The following is a 25,378-nucleotide window of genomic DNA, read 5'->3' on the forward strand; positions in this document are numbered from 1 at the left end:
AGCAGACACCGAAAACACTCAGCAAAGAAGCTGGGTGAAAGTTTCCACTTTGAAAATATCTTAAGCCTATGCTCAGACCTCTGTCAGTCACATAGACTGGTGAATAAAACACATGGGCAGGGCCCAGATGACTTAGTCGGTTAAGCATCTGACTTCTGCTCAGGTCATGATCTCGTGGTTTGTGGGTTCATGGAACCCACTTTGGATCTTCTGTCCCCCCCCCGCCCCTCCCGCCCAAAATAAATAAACATTTAAAAATAAATAAATAAAATACATAGTCCTGGTCCTCCTGGAGCATACATTTGGTTGGAGAAGATAGATATTGATCAAATAATCACATAACTACTATTAGGAAGAAAAGCACAGAATGCATCAAGAGCATTCGGAGAGTCTAATAAGAGACATGTAAGAGAGACCGGAGAGTCTTGGGAGATGCTATTGAAGCCGAGCCCCCAGAAGATGAGTTGGCCAACTGAAGAGCCAGAGAAGAGGATCTGCTCTGAGCCAGCAGCATTCACAAAGGCTTTGAAGCAGGTAAGAGTTTGCTGTGATCAAGGCTGTGAAAGAAACCAGTGTGATGAGAGTGTGGCAGGCAAGAAGGAAGGTGAAGGGGGCTAAAGGCAGCCACAGGAATCTTGGATCTTATTTGAAATAAGGTGGCCAGCCATCGAGAGGTTCTCAGGAGAAGGATGGTGCCAGCTACACTGTGAAATACTGAATCACTTAAGAGGCTAGTGCTGTTGTCTGGGCAGGAGATGGAGTTGACCCAGACTGGAGCGATGGAGAGCGGTGGATGGAACTGAGGCCTATTCTGGAGAAAGAATATACAGGTCTCGGTGAAGAGCTGGGTGTGACTCAAGGCTGAGTCCTGTGTTTCTGGCACAAACAACTAGCTGGTAGCTGGTTTTTCCCAATGACTAAGATAGAAAAGACTAGGAGGAAAATCAGCTTTGGGGGTAGATCAGGAGTTGTATTTTGAATGTATTAACTCTGAAATGTTGATGATACGGATAGACACAGATATGGAGCTCACAGAAGAGACCAGGATGGAGATAAACTTGGGGGTTAGCAGCATAGAGATAGTCACAGCCATGGCTGAGAATAAAATAGCCGAGGGGAGAGTAGAGACTGCCAGGATAGAACCTGATATTTAAAGGCCACATAGAGGAGAAGAAACTGGCAAAGGACTTTGAGAGGAAGAAGCCAGAGAAGTAGAAGGGAAACTAGGAGGGGATGTTATGAAAGCAAGAGAAGAGTGTTGAAGAATAAGAGAGGGGGTCAACCCTGTTGAGTGATCTTGAAGGTTCCGGTAAGATGAAGACTAAAGGGAAAGTCTATGAAAGCAGCGACTATGGGGAAATCTGATTCTCGCCTTCAGGTTCCACCACAGTGATTCAGGACAGAGGCCTTGTAACTGCCTACATGCTCGGGAAGGGACCGGGGCAGGAACCAGATGTACTGATGAAAACTTCTGTCACCCAGGCATGGCTTGCAGTACTCACCGAAGAGTAGCAGCTTTCTCTGAAAGCGTACTCTTTCTTGAGTGAGCAATAGTGACAAAATTCAGGTCAAGTTGCTTTCTGTCATGGAGAGATCCCAGCGACCCTAAAGTTTATAATGCGTCTTCTCTTACATTTTTTTCAGCATTTTACTTTGCTCTGCCACTGACCAGCTGGGCACCTAGGCCAAGTTATTTCACCTCTTTGTGTCTTATTTTTCTCATCTTTAAAATAAGGGTAATAATAGGATAGGTATGAGGATTGGATAATACATGTAAAACACAACTGTGCCTAGTATATGCTGCTATTATTAGTCTCAGAAACCAAAGTTTGGGTTGCTGACTTCTTTCCTATTCTCTTAATTTTCAAAAACTAATTTTTGTGTGTCTTGAAAAAAGAAAGGAAAGGAATTTGAAAAATAGTCTGCTATTTACTAGCCATGTGATTTTGGCAAAGTTACTAGCCTCTCTGTGCCTCAGTTTCTTGACTAGAAAATGGGAATATTGTAGCATACTACTTTATAGGGTTATTATGAGGATTAAACGAGTTATTAAGCATAAAGCATTTAGTTTATTTTTTTTTTTAGTATTTATTTTTGAGACAAAGAGACAGAAAGAATGTGAGCAGGGGAGGGGCAGAGAGAGAGGGAGACACAGAATCTGAAGCAGGCTCCAGGCTCTGAGCTGTCAACATAGAGCCCAATGCGGAGCTCGAACTCACAAACTGTGAGATCATGACCTGAGCTGAAGTCGGATGCTTAACCAACTGAGCCACCCAGGCGCCCCTAAGCATAAAGCATTTAGAACATAAAGCCTGGCACACAGTGTTAGTTATGTTGTTCTCTGCAGCAAATCACTCCCCTCAATATTACTACCACCTTTAATCTTGAATGGAATAAAATCAGGACAAATAGAAAATGTGTTGAATTATGTTCACGATAAAATACAAGAGGTAATTGATTTATAATTAATCATAAGGAAATAATAAGCAAGAACATGATGGACTGGCACCTAAGTACTGATGTTTGGAAGACCAGCAGTATTTTACATAACAATTCTTGATTGGTGCTGCTCTCAGAATCATGTATTTTTTTTATTATTATTATTTTTTAATTTTTTTTCAACGTTTATTTATTTTTGGGACAGAGAGAGACAGAGCATGAACGGGGGAGGGGCAGAGAGAGAGGGAGACACAGAATCGGAAACAGGCTCCAGGTTCTGAGCCATCAGCCCAGAGCCTGACGCGGGGCTCGAACTCACGGGGCGCGAGATCGTGACCTGGCTGAAGTCGGACGCTCAACCGACTGCGCCACCCAGGCGCCCCTAGAATCATGTATTTTTAACCACTTTGGTAAAGCATCATCTCTGTATTCTTTTTTTTTTAATGTTTATTTATCTATTTTGAGGGAGAAAGAGAGAGAGTGAGAAGGGGAGGAGCAGAGAGAGAGAGGGAGAGAGTAAATCTCAAGCCGACACCACGGACTCGGGGCTTGATCCCACAAACTGCGAAAACATGACCTGAGCCAAAATCAAGTCAGACGCTTAACCAACTGAACCACTCAGGCGCCCCTCACCTCTATTCTTTCTTTTGGGGGGGGGGGTGCAAGTGAGTGAGGGGCAGAGAGAGAGAGAGAGAGAGAGAGAAATGGGACTCTTGTTCACCTGAAGCGGAGCTCGTGTTCACCCCATGTGGGACTTGAACTCACGAACCATGAAGTTGGGATTCTCCTGGCACAGAACAAATGCTCAATAAGTGGTAGGTGATATTAGAGCAGGGGCTCTAGAGCCAGGCTGTTCAGCCCCTGCCCCTTCCCTTACTAGCTCTGTGACCTTGGACACATTCCTTAAACCTCCTGTGTCTCATTTCCTCTATCTGTATGATGGAGATAGTAATAGCACTTACTTCATGGGGTAAATGTGAGAATTACATAGGATGATATACACAAAATGCTTAAAACAGTGCCTGACACATAGTCAGTGTTCGGTAAAGGTTAGCTATGACTAGAATGATTATTAATAGATGTTTGGTCATTCCTATGCTTTGTGCTTGCATGAATGAGATGAGTCATGAGATATGAATTCTCTTATAAATAAGGCCACACTGTATTGGAGGAGATAGACAGGTGCAAAATAATCTCAAGATGTCATTCTGAGGGCTGAAAGAAGATAGTCCTATATGCTGTGACAGTCCAGAGGAGAGGGCAGTTCATACTGCCAGTCCAAGTTGTGTTGGAGCAAAGATTTGTTGGGGCACCTGGGTGGTTCAGTCAGTTAAGCGTCCGACTCTTGGTTTCAGCCTCAGGTCATGATCTCATGGTCCATGGGTTTGAGCCCTGCACTGGGCTCTTGTGCTGACAGTGTGGAACCTGCTTGGGATTCTCTCCTCTCCCTCTCTCTCTGCTCCTCCCCCACTCTCTCTCTCTCTCTCTCTCTCAAAATAAAATAAACTTTAAAAAAATTTTAATTTTGCCTGTGTGTGGTCCCGATTCTTCCTTATGTGTCGGTGAAACATTTGGGGCCACTCAAAGTGAAGACCAGACATGCCAGGGTGACTATGTGGGTAGAGCATCCGATTTGGGCTTAGGTCATGATCCCAGGGTCATGAGATCAAGCCCCGAGTCAGTGCAGAGTCAGCTTGGGATCCTCTCTCTCCCTCTGGCCCTGCCCCCGCCCCTCGCCCACGCACCTGTGCTGTCTCTAAAAAAAAAAGAAAGAAAGAAAAATCTCTCTATCCCTCTCCTTCTGCCCCTCCCTTGCTCACACACTCTCACTCTCTCTCTCAAAAAAAAGTGAAGACAAAGACACAGACAAAGCTTTTAAGTCAGGCAGACTGGGGGTGCAGCCTTGAGGGATGAACAGCAGTGGTTCTTGGGAGCAGAGAGAGGAGGCCAACCAAACACCAGGTAGAAGTGAAGTACCGAGTGGAGGGCAGAGCAAAGGAAGAGGAGAGCAGAAAGGCTAGGTGAGCCTGACTATAGAAGGGCTTGAGAACCATCACCCCACAGGATTTGGACTAAAAATCAAAGCGTAAAGTATTTTTGTTAAATAAATGATATTTCAATATGGGGGAGCATAGAAGTAAATCCTTGTGTTGAATATATTAAAAATATTATGGGGGCACCTGGTGGCTCACTCGGTTGAGTGTCCCCCTTCGGCTCAGGTCACGATCTCGCTTTTCGTGAGTTCCAACCCCACACTGGGCTCTGTGCTGGCAGTGCAGAGCCCGTTTCGGATCCTCTGTCTCCCTCTCTCTCTGCCCCTCCCTGCTCGTGCTTTCTCTCCCTCTCTCAAAAATAAATAAACATTAAAAACATTATAATAATGTTCTCATGGTTTCACTCTTGAGAGTTCACAGTTGGGGAAAAGAGAATTTTCAAAATCTGTTCAGAGGGTTAGGTGTCCACACATCTGGGCATGTCTGTTTGCTTTCCCTCTTCACAGCCACCACTGTAAGATCCAGGTGACTGGAAGGGCCTCTTCACTGTAGCTGACTGGGCACAGGTTCTGCGAGTCCTCTGACCCATACGGCAGTTCATATCTGCTGTCTAGAGTGTTCTCGGTACCACATACTTTTTTTTCTTACTTCTTTTCTTGTTCACTGTACGTCTACCTTACCCCCAAGCACCATGAGAGTGTGAAATCTTACTGGTCTTTTTCTTTTTTTTAATTCTGGAATAATTTTAGACACACAAAAAGGTTGCAGGAAAAGTTCAGATAATGCTTGTATGCTCTTCACCCATTTCCCAGTTGTTAATATGTTACATTTGCCACATGCTTTATCAGTTTGTCTTTATGCATATCCATTGGTAGGGACTGAATTGTGCCCTCCCCCAAATTCATATGTTAAAACCCTAATCCCCAGTACCTTAGAGTCTGACTGTATTTGGAAATAGAGCCTTTAAAACAACGAAGTTAAAAAGAGGTGGTTAGGGTGACTCCAAATCCAATCTGACTGGTGTTCTTATAAGAAGAGGAGATTAAGACGTACACAGAGAGATACCACAGGTGTACTGCCATAGGGAAAAGGTCATGTGATTACAGCGAGAAGCAGCCAGTTGCAAGTCAAGGAGAGAAGCCTCAAGAGAAAACAAACCAACCAACCCTGCCAACACCTTGATCGTGGACTTCCAGCCTCTAGAACTGGGAGAAAATAAATTTCTGTTGTTTAAGCTGCCCAGTCTGTGATATTCTGTTATGACACCCCTAACAAACAAATATTTAAACAGGTAACCCTAGGGACACCTGGGTGGCTCAGTTGGTTGAGCATCCGACTTCGGCTCAGGTCATGACCTCACGGTTCATGAGTTCGAGCCCCGTATCAGGCTCTGTGCTGACAGCTTGGAGCCTGGAGCCTGCTTCGGATGCTGTGTCTCCCTCTCTCTCTCTCTGCCCCTCCCCCCTGCACATTCTGTCTCTCTCTCTCTCTCTCTCTCTCAAAAATAAATAAATATTAGGGGCCTGAGTGGCTCAGTCAGTTAAGCGTCCAACTTCAGCTCAGGTCATGACATCGCAATTTGTAAGTTTGAGCCCCGTGTAGGGCTCTGTGCTGAAAGTACAGAGCCTGGAGTCTGCTTCAGATTCTATGTCTCCCTCTCTCTCTATCCCTTCCCTGCTCATGCTCTGCCTCTCTCTCTCTCAAAAATAAATAAACATTAAATTTAAAAATAAATAAATAGGGGCGCCTTGGTGGCTCAGTCATTTGAGCATCCGACTTCGGCTCAGGTCATGATCTCATGGTTTGTGGGTTCAAGCCCCGCATTGGGCTCTGTGCTGACAGCTTGGAGCCTGGAGCCTGCTTCGGATCCTGTGTCTCCCTCTCTCTCTGCCCCTCCCCCATTCTCACTTTGTCTCACTCTGTCTCTGAAAAATAAATAAATATAATAAATAAATAAACAAACATTAAAAAACCAGTAGGCTATTAGTAGTTAAATTTCTGTGGAATCAAAAGTTATATGTGGGTTTTCGACTATGTGGAGTGTGCATCCCTAACCGCCCTGTTATTCAAAGGTCAACTGTATATGTGTATATATATATATATATATATATATATATATATATACTGAACCATTTGAAAGTTGAAGACATAATGCCCCTTTATTTCTAAAGGCAAGTACATTCTCTTATGCAACCACTATATGATTAGTTAAATCAGGAAATTACACTGATACCATGCTATTAGCTGACCTACAAAGTTTATTAATATTTTGCCAGTTTCCCTGTAATATCCTTTACAGCAAGGAGAAAGAAAAAAGAAAAATGAAACAAAGAGAAAGAAAACCATTTTTTTTTGTTCTTAATCACACATTATGTTTAATTGTCATGTCTAGACTTCTCTAATCTAGAACAGGTCCTCATTCTTTGTTTTTCATGACTTTGATATTTTTCAAAGAGTACAGGCTGCTTTTCTCGTGAATGTCTCTCGATCTGGGATTTCCTTGTGATTAGATTAATGTCCTCTAGTGAATTCCAAAATTTTAGGAATGTGGCTTTTTCCTGGACTGTTTGTTTTAATATTCCAGGTCTGTGTTCTCTCCTCTTGGTGTGTAAATGAAAAAATCTGTAACAGTTTTCAGGGGACTTAATGGCTTAGAAAAACCATTTCATTCAATTTTCAGACTTAAGATTATTAGGTGATGCATCCTCCTCAGTGCACCATGTGTGTTTGTCCCACTACTGATGGTCTTAACTTTGATCACTTAATTAAGGTCATGACTGTCAGGTTTCCATATTGTAAATTTACTATTTTCCCCCTTTGCTATTAATAAGTATTTTGTGGGAGAGATACTTTAAGATTATGCAAAAAGGGTGGCCAGATAAAATACAGGAAGCCCAATTTAATTTTAATTGCAGATGACCATCGAATACTATCTTAGTATAAGTATATCCCTCTTCCTAAATTATTTATCTGAAATTCAAATTTAATTGAGTGTCTTGTATTTTTACTTGCAAGATCTGGCACCCCAGTAAGTACCTACCTCGTTCCTAATCCAGTTTCACCCAGTTGTTTTGACATCTATCGGTGATCCGTTTTTACTATGATTTTGTCAAATAGTTTCTTTCTATCATTCTTCTGCATTTATTAGTTGGTATTCTGTCTATCTTCCTATCCACTCTTTACGGTGCCTGGCACACAGTAGGCGCCCAGATAATTGTTCAAGCAATGAATGAACAAACTCTTGTTCGCGTTAGCCGGGCTTCCGTGACACTAGCAGTGTTTGGCAGGGGCTTGCCTTCCTCAGCCAATCTCTGCAGGCTATCGAAGCTTCCGAGCCTTTCAGGGCCTTGCTCCTAGCTCTTCTTGCTCCAATCGTAAGCAGGACTTTACTGGGAAGGGACCAACCGGTGCGGGCGGGAGGCGGGGCCTGCCACGCGGCCGCGGTATAATTGCGCTGCCCGCGCGCGCGCTTCTCTCCTGGCGCGGACACCGGCGCGGGTGATGGCTGCTCCTTCCCTCGTGTCCACGTTGGCCATCCGGCTGCTCCGGCCCGCGCAGAGCTGCCACCTCCGTCATCGCCCCTTCCACCTCTCGGTAGCTCGGTAAGAGGATCGGGAGCCAGGTCAGCGCCGAAAGCTGAGGGAACCGAGGGCGGGGGGCCGGCCGGGCTCCGGAGGGGCGCTGGGGGACGTTCTGCTGAGCATCTCCGTCCCGGGCGGTGGCGGGACGACGTGGCAGTCGCGCGCGGCCCCCGGCTGGGATCTGGGCCATCGTTCCGTGGGATGGGCTGATACCCGGAACCGGCCTTTTAGAGGAAGCAGGTCTCCCGCAGCCCCGGGGCGTCGCCCTCTCTTGGGGTCAGTCCGTCCGCAGGACGGGGCCCACGGTGCGGAGCGAAGGGGCAGGCGGGCTCTGGGGCGCCCCGATTAACGCAGGACTGTACTGAGGTCACTGGCCAGAACCTGCCGGCCGCCCTTGGCTGTGATGCCGAGCCGCTTGCGGAAAGCAGAGGGTACGCTTTGGCGAGCGCCGGGAAGGGCTCTGAATGAGCAGCCTTCAGTGAGAGTCCGGACCCTAGCGGCGGAGGGGGTTGGTGCAGTCTGATGAAATCCCGGAGCCGGCTTGCTCGCCGGGTACCCGCACCTCCCTCCTCCTTCGGGAGGTGGATGTGGCTCGGGCTGCTCTTCTGGCTGCCTCTTTCCCCTCCCAGGAGAATACATGTGCTGTGTTCACCAGGGCTTTGATGCAGTCCACCCGGAGTTGGTCTGCCAGGCTGAGTAAACTGAAGGGTTAAATACCCAAGAAAAGGAGAGAAAGAGCTGTTTGCGTTTTCTTAGGGAGGTAATAGGTTTTTTCCTGATCTTTCGGGACCTCAAACTCCCATTCTTAAACCTAGGTTGAAGGGTCTTCAGGGGGCCTGTGATTTGTCACCCTAAACCTGCGCACTCTCACGCCCACCTTTAGAGCCTTTGCATTGCCGGCGATCTAAGCCTTGTACCAGCAGCTCTTTCTTTCATGCAGGCATTGCGCTAAGCTGTGTGAATTCAGGGGTGATCAAGTCTTCTTTCCTTAATGGAATTCAAGGGGCAGAACACATGTGTAATTTCCAGTCAGTGTAAAAATGTTTTTAGAGGCATTGCCAAGGTGCTGTTGTAACACAGAATGCGGATTAATACGTTTTTGAAAGAAGACCCAGGACACTCAAGACTTCTCTTGGTCTTACCCTGACCTGCCTTTCCAGTCCCATCTCTCATTACTGTCTGTTCACCTCCCTCTTGTCCCCTTCCTGAGTTCTGGCCATGTGTGCCTGTGGCTTTCATGACTGAAGAGATTTGTAAGGATCCTCAATTCATCACCTAGAAAACTGGACCAGTTTGTTCACTCTCCAGTAACAAATGCCCTCCTTTGACTTGCCTTTCTGAATGAACAAGTAGGCTCCACATCTCTGAAGGCAATACTGTGTTTGGTGTTTATGGTTTCCTGGTATTGCTTTGATCACTGCTGGCTAGTAAATGTAAAACAATGATTTATGAGTCTGTGTGTATTTCTTTTTTGGCAAAGAGGGGGTTGGCAGAGAGTTTCAGGAGCATAAACTCATGGTTGCAGAGATAGTACTATAGTTAAGGACACAGTGGGGCATAGGGAAAAATGGACTTTGGAGGCAGAGGTTTGAGTGTGTTTGAATCTTGTTTCTACTGTCCTCAGTTTCCCCTTCTATATACCAGTGTTAGTATAATAACCCCAAGGTAACTGAGAGTAATGTATGTAAAATTCTTAGCAAAATATCTAGTATTTAATAGATGTTAGTTCCGTCCCCCTTTGTAGCTTTCTTTACTCATTACTGGTTCCATTAATTAGTAGATAACTGAAGTCTTTCTAGAATAACCTGATCAGGAATCATAAAGTGCACCTGAAAATTTTTTTACGGAAAATTACAGTGCTGTAAAGCTATTGAATTAGGAGAGTAAAGATACTACTGAGTTGGCTTTTAGTTTTGAATTTTATTTGAACAGTCCTTGTGACTTTTTTCTAGTCTGTTCATTCACTATTTTATTTTTTATTCATTCATAATTTTAATGGAAGATTTTCTAAACACATCTGTGAAAGCATTTATTTCTTAAATAAGTGTTAGTTAATATAGTTAATACATTTTGGATTCCCTGTGGGACTAAGTTGAGCCTCTGTTTCTTTTGGGGTAGCAGTTATTTTATCTGCCCTTTGGCAAAAGAGATGATGGGAAATTAGGTAATGACTCACTGGCAGGACTGTGTTTCACATTCTGCAGAGCTGTATATGCAGAGGAAGGCTAAAACAGGTTCTGTTACAGAAGATACTCATTGTGTTGTGGCTTTGTTTTTGGTTCTTGTTACTCTTTGACAGTTTTTAAAAAGCTAATTGGCATAACATCCAGAACCTGCCTTTGGGACTTGGAACACTGGGTTCTCTCAGAACCCTGTGTCCTTAATTTGAGTATATCATTCTTAGCCCCAGTGTGCTGCTATCATTTTCTCTAAGTTCATTGCTTTCAAAAGGAACCTTTTAAGGAAGGGTAGTTTAAGACTTTCTGAATATTTATACATGTGTATATACGTTTACACACATATCCTTATGAGTGTATAAGTAGATAAATGTATCTATTATATATTAAGGATCTGTGTGTGTGCTTGTGTGTGTGTGTGTGTAACTCTAACCAATTTCTCCAGGGTTGGGAAATGCATTTCTGGACTGGGGCTATTCCCCAGGAATGTTGCCAGAGGTGTTTGTGTTCAAAGCCCTTTGAATTAAGTCCCCTTCAGATGTAATTCTGAAATAGATTTGCAAATGTGAACATGTTTTCAATTCCTTAATATACCATGGGTATAATGAAGTACTATTATATACTTTGTGCTATGCTAGTATCATTACATAAAATGTGGGTAAAAGTACTTCGTTTACTCTAAAATTATATCTTTTTAATACCTCCCAAGATACAAGTACAAATTAATATTAGGTTTAAATGTAAAATTACTGCTGTACATCTAAGACATTTTCATCTGGTTTAAAGCAGGTATTTAATCTTAATACAAATGGAAAGGAAGCATGGATGGCTTAAAGACTGTTGGAGCTTTAAAATTCCATTGTAGTTAACAGTGGCATTTATGTATGTATGTATGTATGTATGTATGTATGTATGTATGTATGTGTTGTAACTCACCACCCTGAGAACAAGAGTCACATGCCAGCCAGACACCCCTAGTTAACAGTGGTCTTAAGAATTAATCATTTCTGGGGCACGTATAGAGCAAGTAACTCTTGATCTTGAGGTTGTAAGTTCGAGCCCCTTTTTAAGACATTACTTAAAAATAAAATCTTTAAAAAGAAAAAAAGGAATGAATCATATCTGACCTACAAGATAACTAGTACCTTGATGTTATTATCCCTGACAATTAAATATGTGCTGTAAGGGGAAATTGTTTCAGTATTTCAAATAGTTGTGTATCTCGGCCTTGAGGTTGGAGCATTCTTCATGATACTGAGGACAAATCTAAAGGGGACGACTTGTTTACACTGAGACCTTTATGCTTAGGGAGCAGATGCTAAGAAAACCAGGAATCTTCCACATTGGAACCCAGGAAGAGCTGCATAAACAGTTCTTATCGGGAAGAGATGGCCTTTCAGAGATCTGAACATGATTTGGGGAACTGGAGGTTCTTTTGGACCCTGAGTTTTCTCATTGCCTCACCCCCAGTAGCAGTTTCTGCATCTCTTGCTCTGTCTACCATGAGTGTAACTGCTGTTTTCTCTCTTTGCTTTTTTCTGTCTTTCTTCGGGGCCTCCCACCAACAGGTCCCCTGTGGTTCTAGTGTGTGAATGTGGTTTGGGGAGAAGCTCTTACCAGTCTAGGTTAACTACCACTGCTTCCACTTTACTGAGCTTTTGTACCAACTGGACCACTGGCCTGCCTAGAAATTGTCGTCCTTGATGTCAGATACTCACTGCTAGTCGGTCAGCTGTGGAAGGGCCATGGGGTTCCGGGGTAGAGCACACCGCCACCCATGAGATGGAACCTCTGCTAGTCTCCTCCCACCCCTATTCTTACTAGGAAAGTCTTCTCCAGGAGGGGCTGGGGGCAGCAGTTGTTATTTTGAGGTTTGACCTGTCCAGAATGTTGTTTATTGGTTTAATTGCATAACATAATTTATATATTTGAAAGCATCATAGAAATTAAAAGCTAATTGACTTAACTGGGAAATGGTTTGAACATATGACTGGATGCGAATAACATGGGCAAAACACAAACTACAAACGGTATATAAGTGCGTAGGAAACCCTGTTTGACCACATAGTGATGATGGGTCAAATAAAGCAATGAAAAACTTTTTTTGGTCTATCAATTTGTCAATGATCAGGAGGCAGAATGGTGTGGCAGGAAGAGCCTGGACTCTGGATTCAGACAGATCTGGATTTGAGAGCCAGCTTGCCAAGTCCTCACTGTCACTTCACTCTCTGAGCTTCAGGGTGATAATGATAACTATTTCTGTCAACTTTATCTTCCTGAACATGTAGCTGGACACAGATTTACCACTTTGAACCTGGCCTTCAGATTTCCATTGTCCCTCAGATTAGGCACCATGTGTTTTAATATACTTTTTAAGTTTGGGGTATTTAATAATTTTTATTTATGTATTTATTTTATAGTTTGATCTTTACTTCTCACAAAAATTTAAGCTCTCTGGTTTTGTGACTGTTGTTGCCTTCCACAGAAATGAAGCTGTTGTCATTTCTGGAAGGAAACTTGCACAGCAGATCAAGCAGGAAGTGCGGCAGGAGGTGGAAGAATGGGTGGCATCGGGCAACAAGCGGCCACACCTGAGCGTGGTTCTGGTTGGTGAAAATCCTGCGAGTCACTCCTACGTCCTCAACAAAACCAGGGCAGCGGCAGAAGTGGGTATGTGTCACTCTCAGACTCTGACTGCTGCTAAACTGTGGCTTCCCTGAGGCAAACTTCATTGTCATTCATTATTTTGTCTGATTAGAAGACACAGTCAGAGGAGGCTAATGTGATTGAACTGTATCCAAAATGTTGTCATAAAGAAATCCAGCCTATCTGCTGGGGAGGTTTATAGACTAGGATGGAAGGAATATGGTTGGTATTCTTGGTGCCTTCTGGAATGTAAGCTAAATTCTGTGACATTGACAAGTGACACTAAACACAATCTACATTTGCTTTCCTTGAGCAATAATGCAAGTCTGGCTGAGATGTTTGAGTTTGATTTGGTTGAGGAGACCTCAGTGATGTGGCCTAGAACACCATCCTAGGCTTGAAGGAAGTGACTCTGACTTCTAGGAAATAGCTTTCAGCTTCTCCAGCAATTGAGTCCAAAGCCAATTAAATCATGCAGGTTAGAGGTGGTTAGAGTTTTGAATGTAGAAGCCGAGGGTATGGGTGATGGGAGGTTTGTGTTCTAGGTCTTGTTATACCACAGACTTCCTGGTCTCAGTTCTGCCTCTCCCTGCTCCTCTGTGGGTCAGTGGTGTGAGCCCCTGGTGCCCTTCCCTTCTGAAAGGCTGTGAAACGACATGTGGGTGGACCATGAGCTTTTAGTACACTCTGTTCATTACCACTGAGGATTGAGGCTTCCTGCCCTTTTCTTTGTTGGTTTTACTTATTTCTTTTTTTAAATTTAAATTTAGTTAACATACAGTGTGACACTGGTTTTAGGAGAAGAATTCAGTATTCATCACTTATATACTTACCCAGTGCTCGTCACAAGTGCCCTCCTTAATACCCATCACCCATCTAGCCTATCCCCCACCCGCCTCCCTCCATCAACCGTCAGATTGTTCTTGTTAAGAGTCTCTTGTGATTTGTTTCCCTCTCTCCTTGTTCCCCTTCCCATATGTTCATCTTTTTAGTTTCTTAAATTCCACATATGAGTGAAATCATATGGGGTTTGTTTTTCTCTGATTTATTTCGCTTAGCATAATACATTCTAGCTCCATCCATGTCATTGCAAATGGCAAGATTTCATTCTTTTTGATGGCCAAGTAATATTCCATGATACATGTACCACATCTTTACATTTTTTAATGTATATTTATATTAGAGAGAGAGAGAGAGAGACAGTGTGCAAGTAGGGGAGGGGTAGAGAGAGATGGATACAGAATCTGAAGCAGGCTCTAGGCGCTGAGCTGTCAGCACAGAGCCTGGTGTGGGGCTCGAACTCACGAGCCATGAGATCATGACCTGAGCCAAAGTCGGACCACCCAGGCGTCCCTATACCACATCTTCTTTATTCATCAGTCAGTGGACATTTGCTCCCCTTTTCTTTGAAAAACCTTTAGAACCTCTAGAAAATAGCAAGCTGTGGCTTTTTAAGACACTGGGAGGTAGCACAGTGCAGTGGAAAGAACATGGACTTTGGAACTGGAAGGATTGCCTTCACTGCTAACTGGCTTGTGTTTCAATTTTGCTGATTCTCAGTCTCCCTGTCTGTAAATTGAAGTTAATGAGGATAGCGTAGAATAAGGTGTAGAATTGTCAAGCCAACATTCTGTAGTGTGTATATTTGTGAAGGTACCTTTTTAGGTGCCTTGGGAACTGATTCAGGCTTTTTAGCTACCAGGGTTGAGTGTGATGAAAACATTCTAGGTTAGAATACCATGGCAGGCAACATAACATTGCTCATTAAATGACTCAATGTTTTTTTTTAACCTTGAAATAATCTTATAGGAATCAACAGTGAGACAATTGTGAAACCAGCTTCAATTTCAGAGGAAGAACTGTTGAATTTAATCAATAAACTAAATAATGATGATAATGTAGATGGCCTCCTTGTTCAACTGCCTCTTCCAGGTGAGTTTTGGGCTCCACCACTTAGAATGATTTCTGAGGAGTAGAGGATTCTTAGTTACTTTATATACCTGGCCCCTCATGTGGATTTGACTTAAAGGGAGTTAAATTCAAAGGAGTGAATATTTTATTAGATATCCACAGCCCTACTCAGAATACTAATTGCTCCTTAATTAAGTATTGAGATTATTTATTTATTTATTTATTTGATTAAAAAAATTTTTTTTAATGCTTATTTATTTTTGAGAGAGAGATAGAGTGTGAGCAGGGGAGAGGCAGAGAGAGAGGGAGACACAGAATCTGAAACAGGTTCCAGGCTCTGAGCTGTCAGCACAGAGCCTGATGCAGGGCTTGAACCCACAAACTGTGAGACCTTGCCCTGAGCTTAAGTTGGATGCTTAACCGACTGAGCCACCCAGGCACCCCTATTTATTTATTTATTTGTTTGTTTATTTATTTATTTATTTTTAGGTCTTTTTTAAAAAATTTATTTTGAGAAATAGAGAAAGCAGGTGGGGGAAGGACAGAGAGAGAGGTAGAGAGAGAATCCCAAGCAGGCTCCATGCTGTCAGTGTGGAGCCTGATGTGGGGCTTGGACTTATGAACCATGAGATCACGACCTGAGCCAAGATCAAGAGTCAGACGCTTAACCAACTGAGCCACGCAGGCACCCCTGGTATTGAGATCTTGATACAAAATGGCATTGGAGGGAAGCAGTTGTACAAGAGGATATTGGCTTTGATATTAGCATTTGTCTTTGCCTGGTGTGTGTTCCTTCTGTGCAGACAAACAAGTAAATCAGAGGCAAGTCGTGGAAGGGGAACTGGTTTGCATGATAAACCAGATAAGTTGGAGTCAGACCGTCGTAACTATACAACAGTGACTTAAGGCCACTGCTCTGACTTCTTTTTCAGAGCACATGGATGAGAGAAAGATCTGCAATGCCGTTTCTCCAGACAAGGATGTTGATGGCTTTCATGTAATTAATGTAGGGCGAATGTGTTTGGACCAGTATTCCATGTTACCAGCTACCCCATGGGGTGTCTGGGAAATAATTAAGCGAACTGGTAGGTCTATCCTATAGTTGTATGTCTGTGTTAACTATTATAAAAATAGTACTTACAGATGATAAAAAGTCCTACAGTAAGCAGAATGGATGCTCCGATACTCCAGCCACACATCCTCTAGTCCTGACCCCAGAGCCTACCTCTCTGCAGTTGCCTGTTTTGACTGTTTGCCTACTTTAACTTTGTTGCTATTTAATCCAGAAGCCCCCATAAAGGAAACTTAAGATTTGGTTGTGTTGATAGTGCACACTCCTATAACATTTTGTAGCTTACAGGGTGCTTTCTCTCTCTTTTTAGCCTTCACTCTATGTAGCAGGTGATAGGCCCCATTGACTGATGAGGCAACAAGCTTAGTAACTCCCTTCATTATCACTGGTTTATGTCCAAGGCTATCTGTCTGCCTTTTTCTTTGGTGCTCATTCTAAGATAGTCTAGCACTCTTTTTAATGCAAATATATATATTTCTTCATAGGCATTCCAACCCTGGGGAAGAATGTGGTTGTGGCTGGGAGGTCAAAAAACGTTGGAATGCCCATTGCAATGCTACTACACACAGATGGGGCTCACGAGCGCCCTGGAGGTAAGGCAATGGGGTTCTGAGGAGTGTTCCCTCCTCCCTTTTGTGCAAACCTTCAGAGGCTGTCCAATGTTTGTTAAACTTTGCATGTGTATTTATTGTGATTTTGTTAGCAGATATTTAGCATATTTGGGGAATGATCTTGGTAGGACAAGCTGAACTCGTGTCACCTGAGACTTTTAAATGCCTTTATTAGGGACCTACTACAGAAATGGATATGCCTCAGAATTAAATTTGAGTTTTGAGTGTAAGCATGGTTGACGGTAATTACACATTTTCCTTTATGGCTTGGATAGTTGGGGCTAAGAAACAGTTCAAAGTTAGTATCCCATTCTATGTCATTTGATAGAAAAAAAATCTGAGACCATTGCAAAGGATTGACTTGAAAAGGCTGTAGTGTGTCATTATGTCAAGTTCTGTGAGTTTGTCTGAAAAGCCTCATAAATCAGTTATCACACGTGATTGTCATATGATCTTACATGATTACATCAGAAATAATGGCAAAACTATGTACTTCCAAATATGTTTCAGCATGCTTATTTTTTTAAACCTTGAGTAATTCTAGTGACATTGTGCTTAGGAAAAGTAAAATTCTTGAAAGGCTGCTAAATGGGATAAGGAATAAATTTAATTATATATGATTCAAAAGGATAGAGAGGATGAGGGGATGAAAGTTATAAGAAATTGGGTATTAATTTCTGAAAAGTAAATGATACTGAGCTGGCCAGAAAATATGGTACATGAATTAAGTCAATTATTTTTTTCAGAGATGGTGAATTTCTAAAATGGGTTGGTTAATTAAGACCTAATTCAGTCTCAGCTTTGATTCAGAAATCAGGACATCTATGTTTTAACTCCTAGGCGATGCCACTGTTACAATATCTCATCGATACACTCCCAAAGAGCAACTGAAGAAACATACAGTTCTCGCAGACATTGTGGTCTCTGCTGCAGGTATGAACACCGGGGAGGGGATGGAAGGACAGCCCTTAGAATCTTAGATTTGCCTGCCTCTCTGCTACCCCATTCCCATTCCTTTAGGGATCACCCTGTGAGCTGCCCACAAAGATGAGGTGGGAACTGTACGCGCGGTGTTGGTTTTTGGCTTTTCACTATAGACTTGGTGGGTAATGTTACTTCAAATGGGCCCAAATATTTCTGTTTACTGTGTGAAGTTTCAGTCGTTCCTTGGTTAACAGTTTTCACAGGTTTTCACGAAATAAGCTTTTTAGTTCTTCCATGTCCCTTAAAATTGAAATCAGATAAGACTATGACAGGTGGAATCTTTCTTTCAGTTCTAGTGACCATTCCTGTCATTCCTGTCTCTGCAGGCATTCCAAATCTGATCACAGCAGATATGATCAAGGAGGGAGCAGCAGTCATCGATGTGGGAATAAATAGAATTCAAGATCCCATCACTGCTAAACCCAAGTTGGTTGGAGATGTGGATTTTGAAGGTATATGGTATAATTTTCTTAAAATATAAAGTCAGTAAATACTACCTTTAATGGACATTTAGGACAGATCATTTACTTTTTCTTTAACTTTTAAACTTACATTACTCTGGGGGCACCTGGCTGGCTCAGTTAGTAGAGCATGCGAGTCTTGATCTTGGGGTCATTGAGTTTGAGTCCCATGATAGGGGTAGAGAGTACTTTAAAAACAACAACAACAAAAAAAACCACTTAGGTTACCCTGGTAATTTAAAATGTATCCCACATGAATTAAAGAGAAATCTTTTAAGAAATGGTAGTCATTCTAGAATCATTTTAGGATGTTTATATCATAAGATTATGGGGACCAGCTATAAGCTTTTCAGGAAGGTGTTCATTCTTTCTTTAGGGTTACTTCATAGTTGAAACGACTTAACAAGTCTGAAAATTTAATGAAGTGACTTTCTGACACCATTCAGTCTCCTAGAAGGTGTTACAGATTTATCATTTTCACATTGAAAGCGGAGATCACAAACCTGAACCTGTTAAAAATGGTCCAGGAAAAAGTCACGTTCCTGACTTTTGAAGTATACTAGTAGATTTCTCCTTTCAGTTTTTAAGGTATCATGTTTATCTCAATTTTATGCTGATAAGTCTGTTTCTAGCTTTCCATCTCTAATAAGCAATCAGACACAAGGCTAAGTGCTTAAGTATTTTTGCTTTAAGATTGCGTTAAAAAAAAAATCTTCTCACTTTCCAGAAAATTACTTTGTTTGGTGCTTTGGGTAAACAGTATATAGTTAAAGAAATCTAGTAAATAAATATTAAAAAAATAAAATAGAATAAAATTAAACTGTTGTAGGTAGGTATTGTTAATATATTAATATTAATAACATAAAAATAATTATTATAGTTATACTTCACATACAGTTAACCCATCCAGCTATTTCTTTTGAAATTGATTTAATATGGAGGAAAAGTATGACTAGTAAATTATAGGTTATTTAAATGTATAAATATTCATTGAACAACTCCTTATTATGTGAATGTTATTTTATTAGTATGTTCAAAAAGCTTTACCCCTGAGTCATGTAGATGTGATTTTTTTTTTTTTAATGAGTTTGAGGTTTATGAAGGTGCTTACATATATTCTTGCTTTTTCTTTAAATGCTTCTTCCATGGTATGTTAAAATGCATACATTTCCTTTGCTATAATTAAGGCAGTGTGCCTATCCTGTTTCTATATAGGCGTCAGAAAGAAAGCCGGTTACATCACTCCAGTCCCTGGGGGTGTTGGTCCCATGACAGTGGCGATGCTAATGAAGAATACCATTATTGCTGCAAAAAAGGTGCTGAGGCTTGAAGAGCGAGAAGTATTGAAGCCTAAGGAGCGTGGAGTTGCTACTAATTAACTGTTGTGTCTTCTGTCACAAACAACAGTCCAAGCCAGTTCAAGAGGCAAAACAGGCCAACAGAAATGCAATATTTTTTATTTATTTTACCGAAATGGTTTAAAATGATGCTTTGTATTTATTGAAAGCTTAAATGGTTGGGAGTTTGTGCACAGAACTCTGCAGTACCTCACCACGGAGCATGCCAGTATCATGCTGGGTCGTGTGATCCAGCCAAGAGAAGCCATCAACCTAGTGATTAACATGGAGGACATTGTCACAGTGAGAACGGATGCTTAACTTTGTCAAGCCACTTCAGTTAAAATTTGCCTTTTCTAGGATTGCATTTCCCAAGTGCTATTCCAATAAGAGTTGATACTCACTTTAGGTTCCAAACCTTTTGAGTTCAACTGGCTAAACCAAAGGAAAAATGTTGCTAGAGAAAATTAGGGAAAAGGTAAAAAGGAAGAAATGGTAATTGAGTAGAAAAAAAGTACTCTAATTTACATACATAATGTACGTAAAAACTACATGTTAATGGTGTCCTAAGCTGTCATTTCATGGCTTAGTGTTGGGAAAATGTTTAGGGTGGTTCCATGTGTTGTTAGTCCTCGTTTTATGTGCATTACATTCATGAGGTTTCCCATTTTTTTCTAGGATTGAAAGGCTTATTTTATAGATATGTGTGTATTGTCATATTTGGCTTTTCCTATATCCTTAAACTTCATTGTTACATCTTTGTACTGTTGAGGGTGTCTGTATGTTTCCTTGGTGTATCTTGAAACTATTTTTGAAAAACAAAACTCGGGCTTGATAATCATTAGGGCAGCTTATAGAAGTATGCAACTTACTTTTCCACCAAAGACTTGTCAGCAGCTGCCTGCTTTGATGTAACCTGTTGACTTTCCCCGATGGGTTTTTGAGAACTTAATATTGAATTTAATCAGACTGATTAAAAGGGTTTTCTGTGTGTGTGTGTGTGTGTGTGTGTGTGTGTTTCCCCATTTTTTTTTTTAATAAAACACTTCTGACTGGTGTGGAATGAGTTTCCAAAATACCGTATCTTCCTGCTACAGTTTTAGTTGTGTCCTAATCACAGTTAATCTTTTTCATTGGATGTAACTGACATAGATATTCTTTTATTCGGTGACACCTAATCCTGTGCCTTAAATTGATACAAAGCACGGTGGAGAAACAAGTCTAGTCCTTTTAGTCTTACATCCCAACAGATTGTGCCAAGCCAGGAGCTTAATCTGTAAGATTCATGTCAGTGGTTAGGCCTATTCTAGGTGCTGTCTAAACCATGCAGCTCAATGTACACATTGTTGGATTTACACAGCCCTTTTTGATGTGCTTGCCATTGCCCCCCTTCACTCTGCCCCCTTCCTCTGTATACATTTATTTTTTTCAATGTGTGTGTTTGATTTGACAGATTGGAAGGTGTTTGCTGTGCGCATTTTGAGTCTGGGACAGGTGCCTGTGTATCCTCTTCTCTACCAGGACTGGGTATTTTGGCTTCCAAGCAGGCAGATGATATAGCTCCTGTTCCAGGCAGCTTGAGATAGAGAACGAACAAGGAGGGAGTAAGTCTACTTACTTACTTACTTGAGTTGACTTATTCCCTCCTTGTTCTTCTGCCAACTGCCTTCTTTTTTAAATGTTTATTCATTTCTGAGAGAGAGAGTCGGGGGGACAAAGGATCTGAAGTGGGCTCTGTGCTGACAGCAGAGCCTGATGCAGGGCTTGAAGTCACAAACTGCAAGATCATGACCTGAGCTGCTGAAGTCGGACACTCAACCGACTGAGCCACCCAAGCGCCCCTGCCTTTATTCTTTTGATAGTTTTCTGGAGATGTAAGAAGATGATAGTTTGCAAGATGAGCAGACAGGATTTTTATTGAATTATAGTTACAAATGGGAAAACAGTTCTGACCTACTGCAAGGAGAAGTAACAATATGTCAACCTGTTAAAAGCTATCAAAATTACAATGTTCACGTGTGTACAAAATATAAATGACATAGAAGGTGGAAATTACAGTGATCAATTTACAACAACAAAAAACTAACATCATAGTTTTCCAACTTGTTGGATTAATCAAGCACATTTACTCCGGAATCCATAACATTTCTACAGTTTAATTTGGACAAAGTGCCATTGGAAATCAGCCAAGTTTTAAAATAGATGTTAAGGGTAGATTGTAGCTCTTCCAGGATTGGTGCAGATGAAGATACAGAATTTGCACTTAAATTCAGGGGATGGTTCTGGATTAGTGAGCAGCTTAGTCATTCTGCTGTGATCAAATGGGAGAGGCTTAGAGCTTTACCTCTTGGCAGTATCCCTTGGAAAGGAGCTCTGAGATTTAATAAACACTGAGAGTTTTTCCATGGACCAGGCACTGTACAAGGCTCTGAAGATCACAGAGGCAATTACCTGTTCTAGTACCCAAATGTTAATGATCTAGTGTCATTTGTCTTTAAAAAATAGAAAAGAATAAAGAAAAAAGCACCTGCATTTGTAATCTTGAGTAAATGTGGCGACTAACCAAAGAGATTTACTTGAAATTCAAATCCATAGTTGTTTTGGAGACAGTAAATGTCAGATGCATTGCGGCTATCAGGCACATAGTAGGTGTTAAATAAACAATGTTGATGTTTGTCAAATGGGGATTGAAGACAGACTGATAGTAAGTTTCATGCTTCTTTACTAATGCATCATTAATCTATCCAACTTGGCTTCTAATCATTCCTTTAAAGTAGTAATCTAATACTGCAAAGTTATAATTTAATATTTTACATTAGCTCTGCCTAACATGCAGCAGTGATGTGGATGGGAGCTTGACTTTGGGAATCAGGCCACTGAAAACTTGTAGGAAGAGCCTCCCTGAAGGTGTAAAGAACTCTTATTCTGGATGTGAAAAACCAGTGCTATTAATTTAAAGGGTCATTTTGTTGCTGTAACATGTGGTTTGAAGTTTCACTTTAACAAGAACAATTTTATTTTAGAAACATTTACCCACTCTAATGTGTTGGTTCTTTCATTAACAGACTTTCACAACTGGCTTTTCAATCTGGGAAACAGTCACACTTCTGTGCTGGAACAAGGCCGCAATGCATGCAGATGGTTCAGACTTGACAAATGACCCTTTGAAAACTGAATGAGATAGGGAAAGATAGGACCTTTGAAATATTTCTTCCCAATGCCAAGTTGCAAAAGAAATTTTCCAACGTTGGTGTACTGAAGTGTGAGCAATTTTAATAGTTCTTTCAAGACCATCTAGATACTTTAAAATCTAAACTTAAAAAAAAAGCTAATTGATATTTGTTTTAATAAAAATTTACTATTGCCCCTTTATCCTAGCTATAATTTGGGGAGGCAAGCATTTTTTTCATTTCAAGACATGTTATAATTTCTATCCTGGACTGCATTTTAAAATAAAGTATGTTTCCTTTGTTGTTTTCATAACTACAAAAAGGAGATAGCTTTGCACATAAGTAGTACTTTTCACACACAGATCAGTTTTTTATCCAGTGGAGTGACCCTCGGTTTGGCAAATAAGGAAACCGGCACAGGGAAGTTCAGGGATTCGGCCCCGACCTCACAATGAAGATTAAACCATGTCCTTCCACAGTGAAGATTAAACCACATCTGGGGGAAGCTGCATCCTAGAGGGTGGTCTCGCCATCAGTTTCTCTTCCATATCTGTCCACATCTGTGAAGTCACAGTCTGACTCCATTTCTATCTTCACCTGTGGCACCATGAACACTGGGCTCTGTGAGTAGTTGAAAGCAGGTGAAGCTGGACAGGAAATTCTGAAGTGCAAAGTGATGCTGAATGAGAAAAAGAGGGAGGGAAGAGTGACTTATCTAGTACTGGGTGTTTTCAACTGCTATGCCCCAGGGCAGGCTCTAGTGCAAATAGTTGTCTTTGCTTATGAACTCTTAACACGTCCTGGGAATAAGTGGCATCCTCTGCACTTGGCCTTCAGCTGTGGTTGCTTAGCTAGTCTCTCCATGAGTTTCAGCCTGGTCTTCACATTATTGCTAAGGTGAACTTTCTGGATCACAGGTCTTTCTGTGATTCCTACCGTCCAAAAGTTAGAATCCAAGCTCCTCAGTGGCAGACAGGGCCTTTTATGTTTGCACTCCTGATTACTTCTAGTTTGATGGCCTGCTTATCCCACCAGTCTTCGCCATGTGTATATTTTCAAATAGTATTTCAGGCATGTTCCCATTGCCTGAAATGCCCTTCTTCTGCCTCTTTTCTTCTTTACTCTGTGTAACTGGCAGACTCCTATTTATCATTCCCAGACTCTCTAGATAAGGCAAATCCCTCCCTTAGACACTGACCTTTCTCTTCCATGCGCTCCACTGTTCTTGGCACATGGCGCTGTATGTCTTTGTTCATAGGCCTATCTTTGTATATCCCCAGGGATTAAGCATCATGCTGGTGGATCACAGATGCTTAATCTTTGTTAAACTAGATCGTGTTGCTGAGCCTTTTCCGCCACTGAAATGGAGAATCCTGTTTAGTGGTCTCTGCTTCCACCTACTTCCATAGATACGGTAAAACACCAGGATAGTTGGGAGGTGCCATCACCAATTACCAAATTTTCTCCATTTCTGATCTTGTCCCAGGTTTTGTACAATTTAACAGATTTTTGAAAATCCCCTATCCTGGTCCAAATTTTCTCTCCATGGACTGAAATTGGGACAGAGATTCAATTTGGTGTAGGCTACTTAAAAATGAAAATAGATCCAGATAGACTGCTTTTCTCTTAACACCTTCGTATGTTAAAAATCCGTGGCATTTGTAGTGGTGTAGAATCCTAACCTGAGGGGTAGAATGAGAAGCCAGGTAGAGATAGAACTGGGACATGTGATACCCCTGGGCCTTGGGTCTGCTGCTTAGGGAGGCTGTTACAGTGAGATCTGTCTTCTCATCCTAGCAATGTGGGAACAGCCTTGACTTCTCAGTTTTCTAAAATCTCTTGAATGAGTGCCATCTGAGTGTGGAGGTTCATCTGCCTCTGGACTTGGGATAGCCTGTGCTTTTGCTCATGGGTGACGTAGTACAGTGATTCCTGTCCAGTTTAGAGCACCATGTAGGAGCGCCCTACCATCTTCCCAGTAATAACTGAGGCCGACTTTCTTGCCCCTGGATTTCTCTTTTCCATTTTCGAGACTTCTGTGTTTTCAGTCATCAGGTTGCCCCACTTTTTTCATGGCTTCTCATTCAGAACACCAAGGTATCACATTTGGCAGAGGGGCTCCTGGAAATGGCCTGGAATCCTTTCCTGACTATTACCTCCATTTAATCTTTTTTCTTAAGTAAGCTCTACGCCCAACGTGGGGCTTGAACTCACAACCCCAAGATCAAGAGTCATTTGCTCCACTGACTGGGCCAGGCAGGCACCCCTCCACTTGATCTTTGATATTTAGATAGCTTTCTTTGATAGCCTTTCTGCCCTTTGCTAATTAACCATAGTGTTACTTTATTCCACTGGTATTGGAGTACCTGGTGTTTTGATTCTCAGACCTGCTTTTATCCTGGCATTCAATAATCTATACTTAAGTAATGTGTAGTTTTTCTCTGTATTCTTTTCCCCCAGTATTTTCAGTTTTCATTCTATGTAGTATTCTGTAAAAATTTCCTTTTCTAAAGTTGAGTACCTTTTATATTGTTATCATGTTATGTCATACTTGTTACTTGACCCCAATAACTATGTCTCTCCACTTCTGGTGGACCAGCAAAGGCCTTTACTGAGACATTGGCTAGCCTGAGAAATCCTAGGCCCTCAGCCTTCCAGGCCATTGCTTGGTCTCTTATCTAAAACCCAAGGAGTCTACCTCATGGCCATTACCTTCGGTCAAGGTCTGAGTCACTGAAGGAAGAATCAGAATGAGTAACTCCAACTGGAAGATCTTTTTCCTGGCAGGAAAATTAAAATGTCAGTTGTGGAGCAGGTTTGAGGACTATACTGAAGGCCTTTCTCCAGTGCCTCCCTCACCCTCCTTCCTATTCTCTAACCCCTATGGCCAACACTACAGAAGAGAAATTCAGGGGCCTCACAGGGATGGGTGACTTCACCAGACGGTTCTCAGCCAGGTTAGGTGGGTGTGAGGCATGGGCAGGGCCAGGGAAGA

At 41.9% G+C, this 25,378-nt stretch overlaps 2 protein-coding genes across 9 annotated transcripts in view; one reads left to right on the plus strand and one right to left on the minus strand.

The window, feature by feature from the left end:
* The first annotated feature begins 7,883 nt into the window (after positions 1-7,883).
* MTHFD2 (methylenetetrahydrofolate dehydrogenase (NADP+ dependent) 2, methenyltetrahydrofolate cyclohydrolase) lies at positions 7,884-20,206 on the plus strand. Its single transcript, XM_003984134.5, has 8 exons — positions 7,884-8,035; positions 12,677-12,861; positions 14,647-14,769; positions 15,681-15,833; positions 16,306-16,413; positions 17,272-17,364; positions 17,742-17,867; positions 19,092-20,206. Exons 1-8 carry the CDS (start codon positions 7,935-7,937, stop codon positions 19,253-19,255), a joined length of 1,053 nt encoding a protein of 350 aa, XP_003984183.1. The 5' UTR covers positions 7,884-7,934; the 3' UTR covers positions 19,256-20,206.
* Positions 20,207-21,111: 905 nt separating this feature from the next.
* Positions 21,112-25,378, minus strand: part of SLC4A5 (solute carrier family 4 member 5) — a 109,640-nt gene continuing 105,373 nt past the window's right edge. For 6 of the 8 annotated variants that reach the window (XM_045054425.1, XM_045054426.1, XM_045054429.1 and 3 more), the window contains 2 exons: positions 25,096-25,163; positions 21,112-23,062 (listed from right to left, as the gene is read on the minus strand). In XM_045054425.1, the coding sequence (XP_044910360.1) occupies positions 22,897-23,062; positions 25,096-25,163 (234 nt within the window). In that variant the 3' untranslated portion in view covers positions 21,112-22,896. The remainder of the gene's footprint in view (positions 23,063-25,095; positions 25,164-25,378) is intronic. The other 2 variants (XM_045054427.1, XM_045054430.1) reach the window with 2 other exon arrangements.

Source organism: Felis catus, chromosome A3, assembly GCF_018350175.1.
Source record: "Felis catus isolate Fca126 chromosome A3, F.catus_Fca126_mat1.0, whole genome shotgun sequence".
NCBI classification, from domain to species: domain Eukaryota; kingdom Metazoa; phylum Chordata; class Mammalia; order Carnivora; family Felidae; genus Felis; species Felis catus.

Excerpts from the sequence above, each read along its gene's own strand:
- MTHFD2 (XM_003984134.5), top strand. The coding sequence starts at position 7,935 with ATGGCTGCTCCTTCCCTCGTGTCCACGTTGGCCATCCGGCTGCTCCGG. Across the intron at positions 8,036-12,676 it reads TTCCACCTCTCGGTAGCTCG|AAATGAAGCTGTTGTCATTT; the intron begins GTAAGAGGATCG and ends TGCCTTCCACAG. Across the intron at positions 15,834-16,305 it reads GGAAATAATTAAGCGAACTG|GCATTCCAACCCTGGGGAAG; the intron begins GTAGGTCTATCC and ends ATTTCTTCATAG.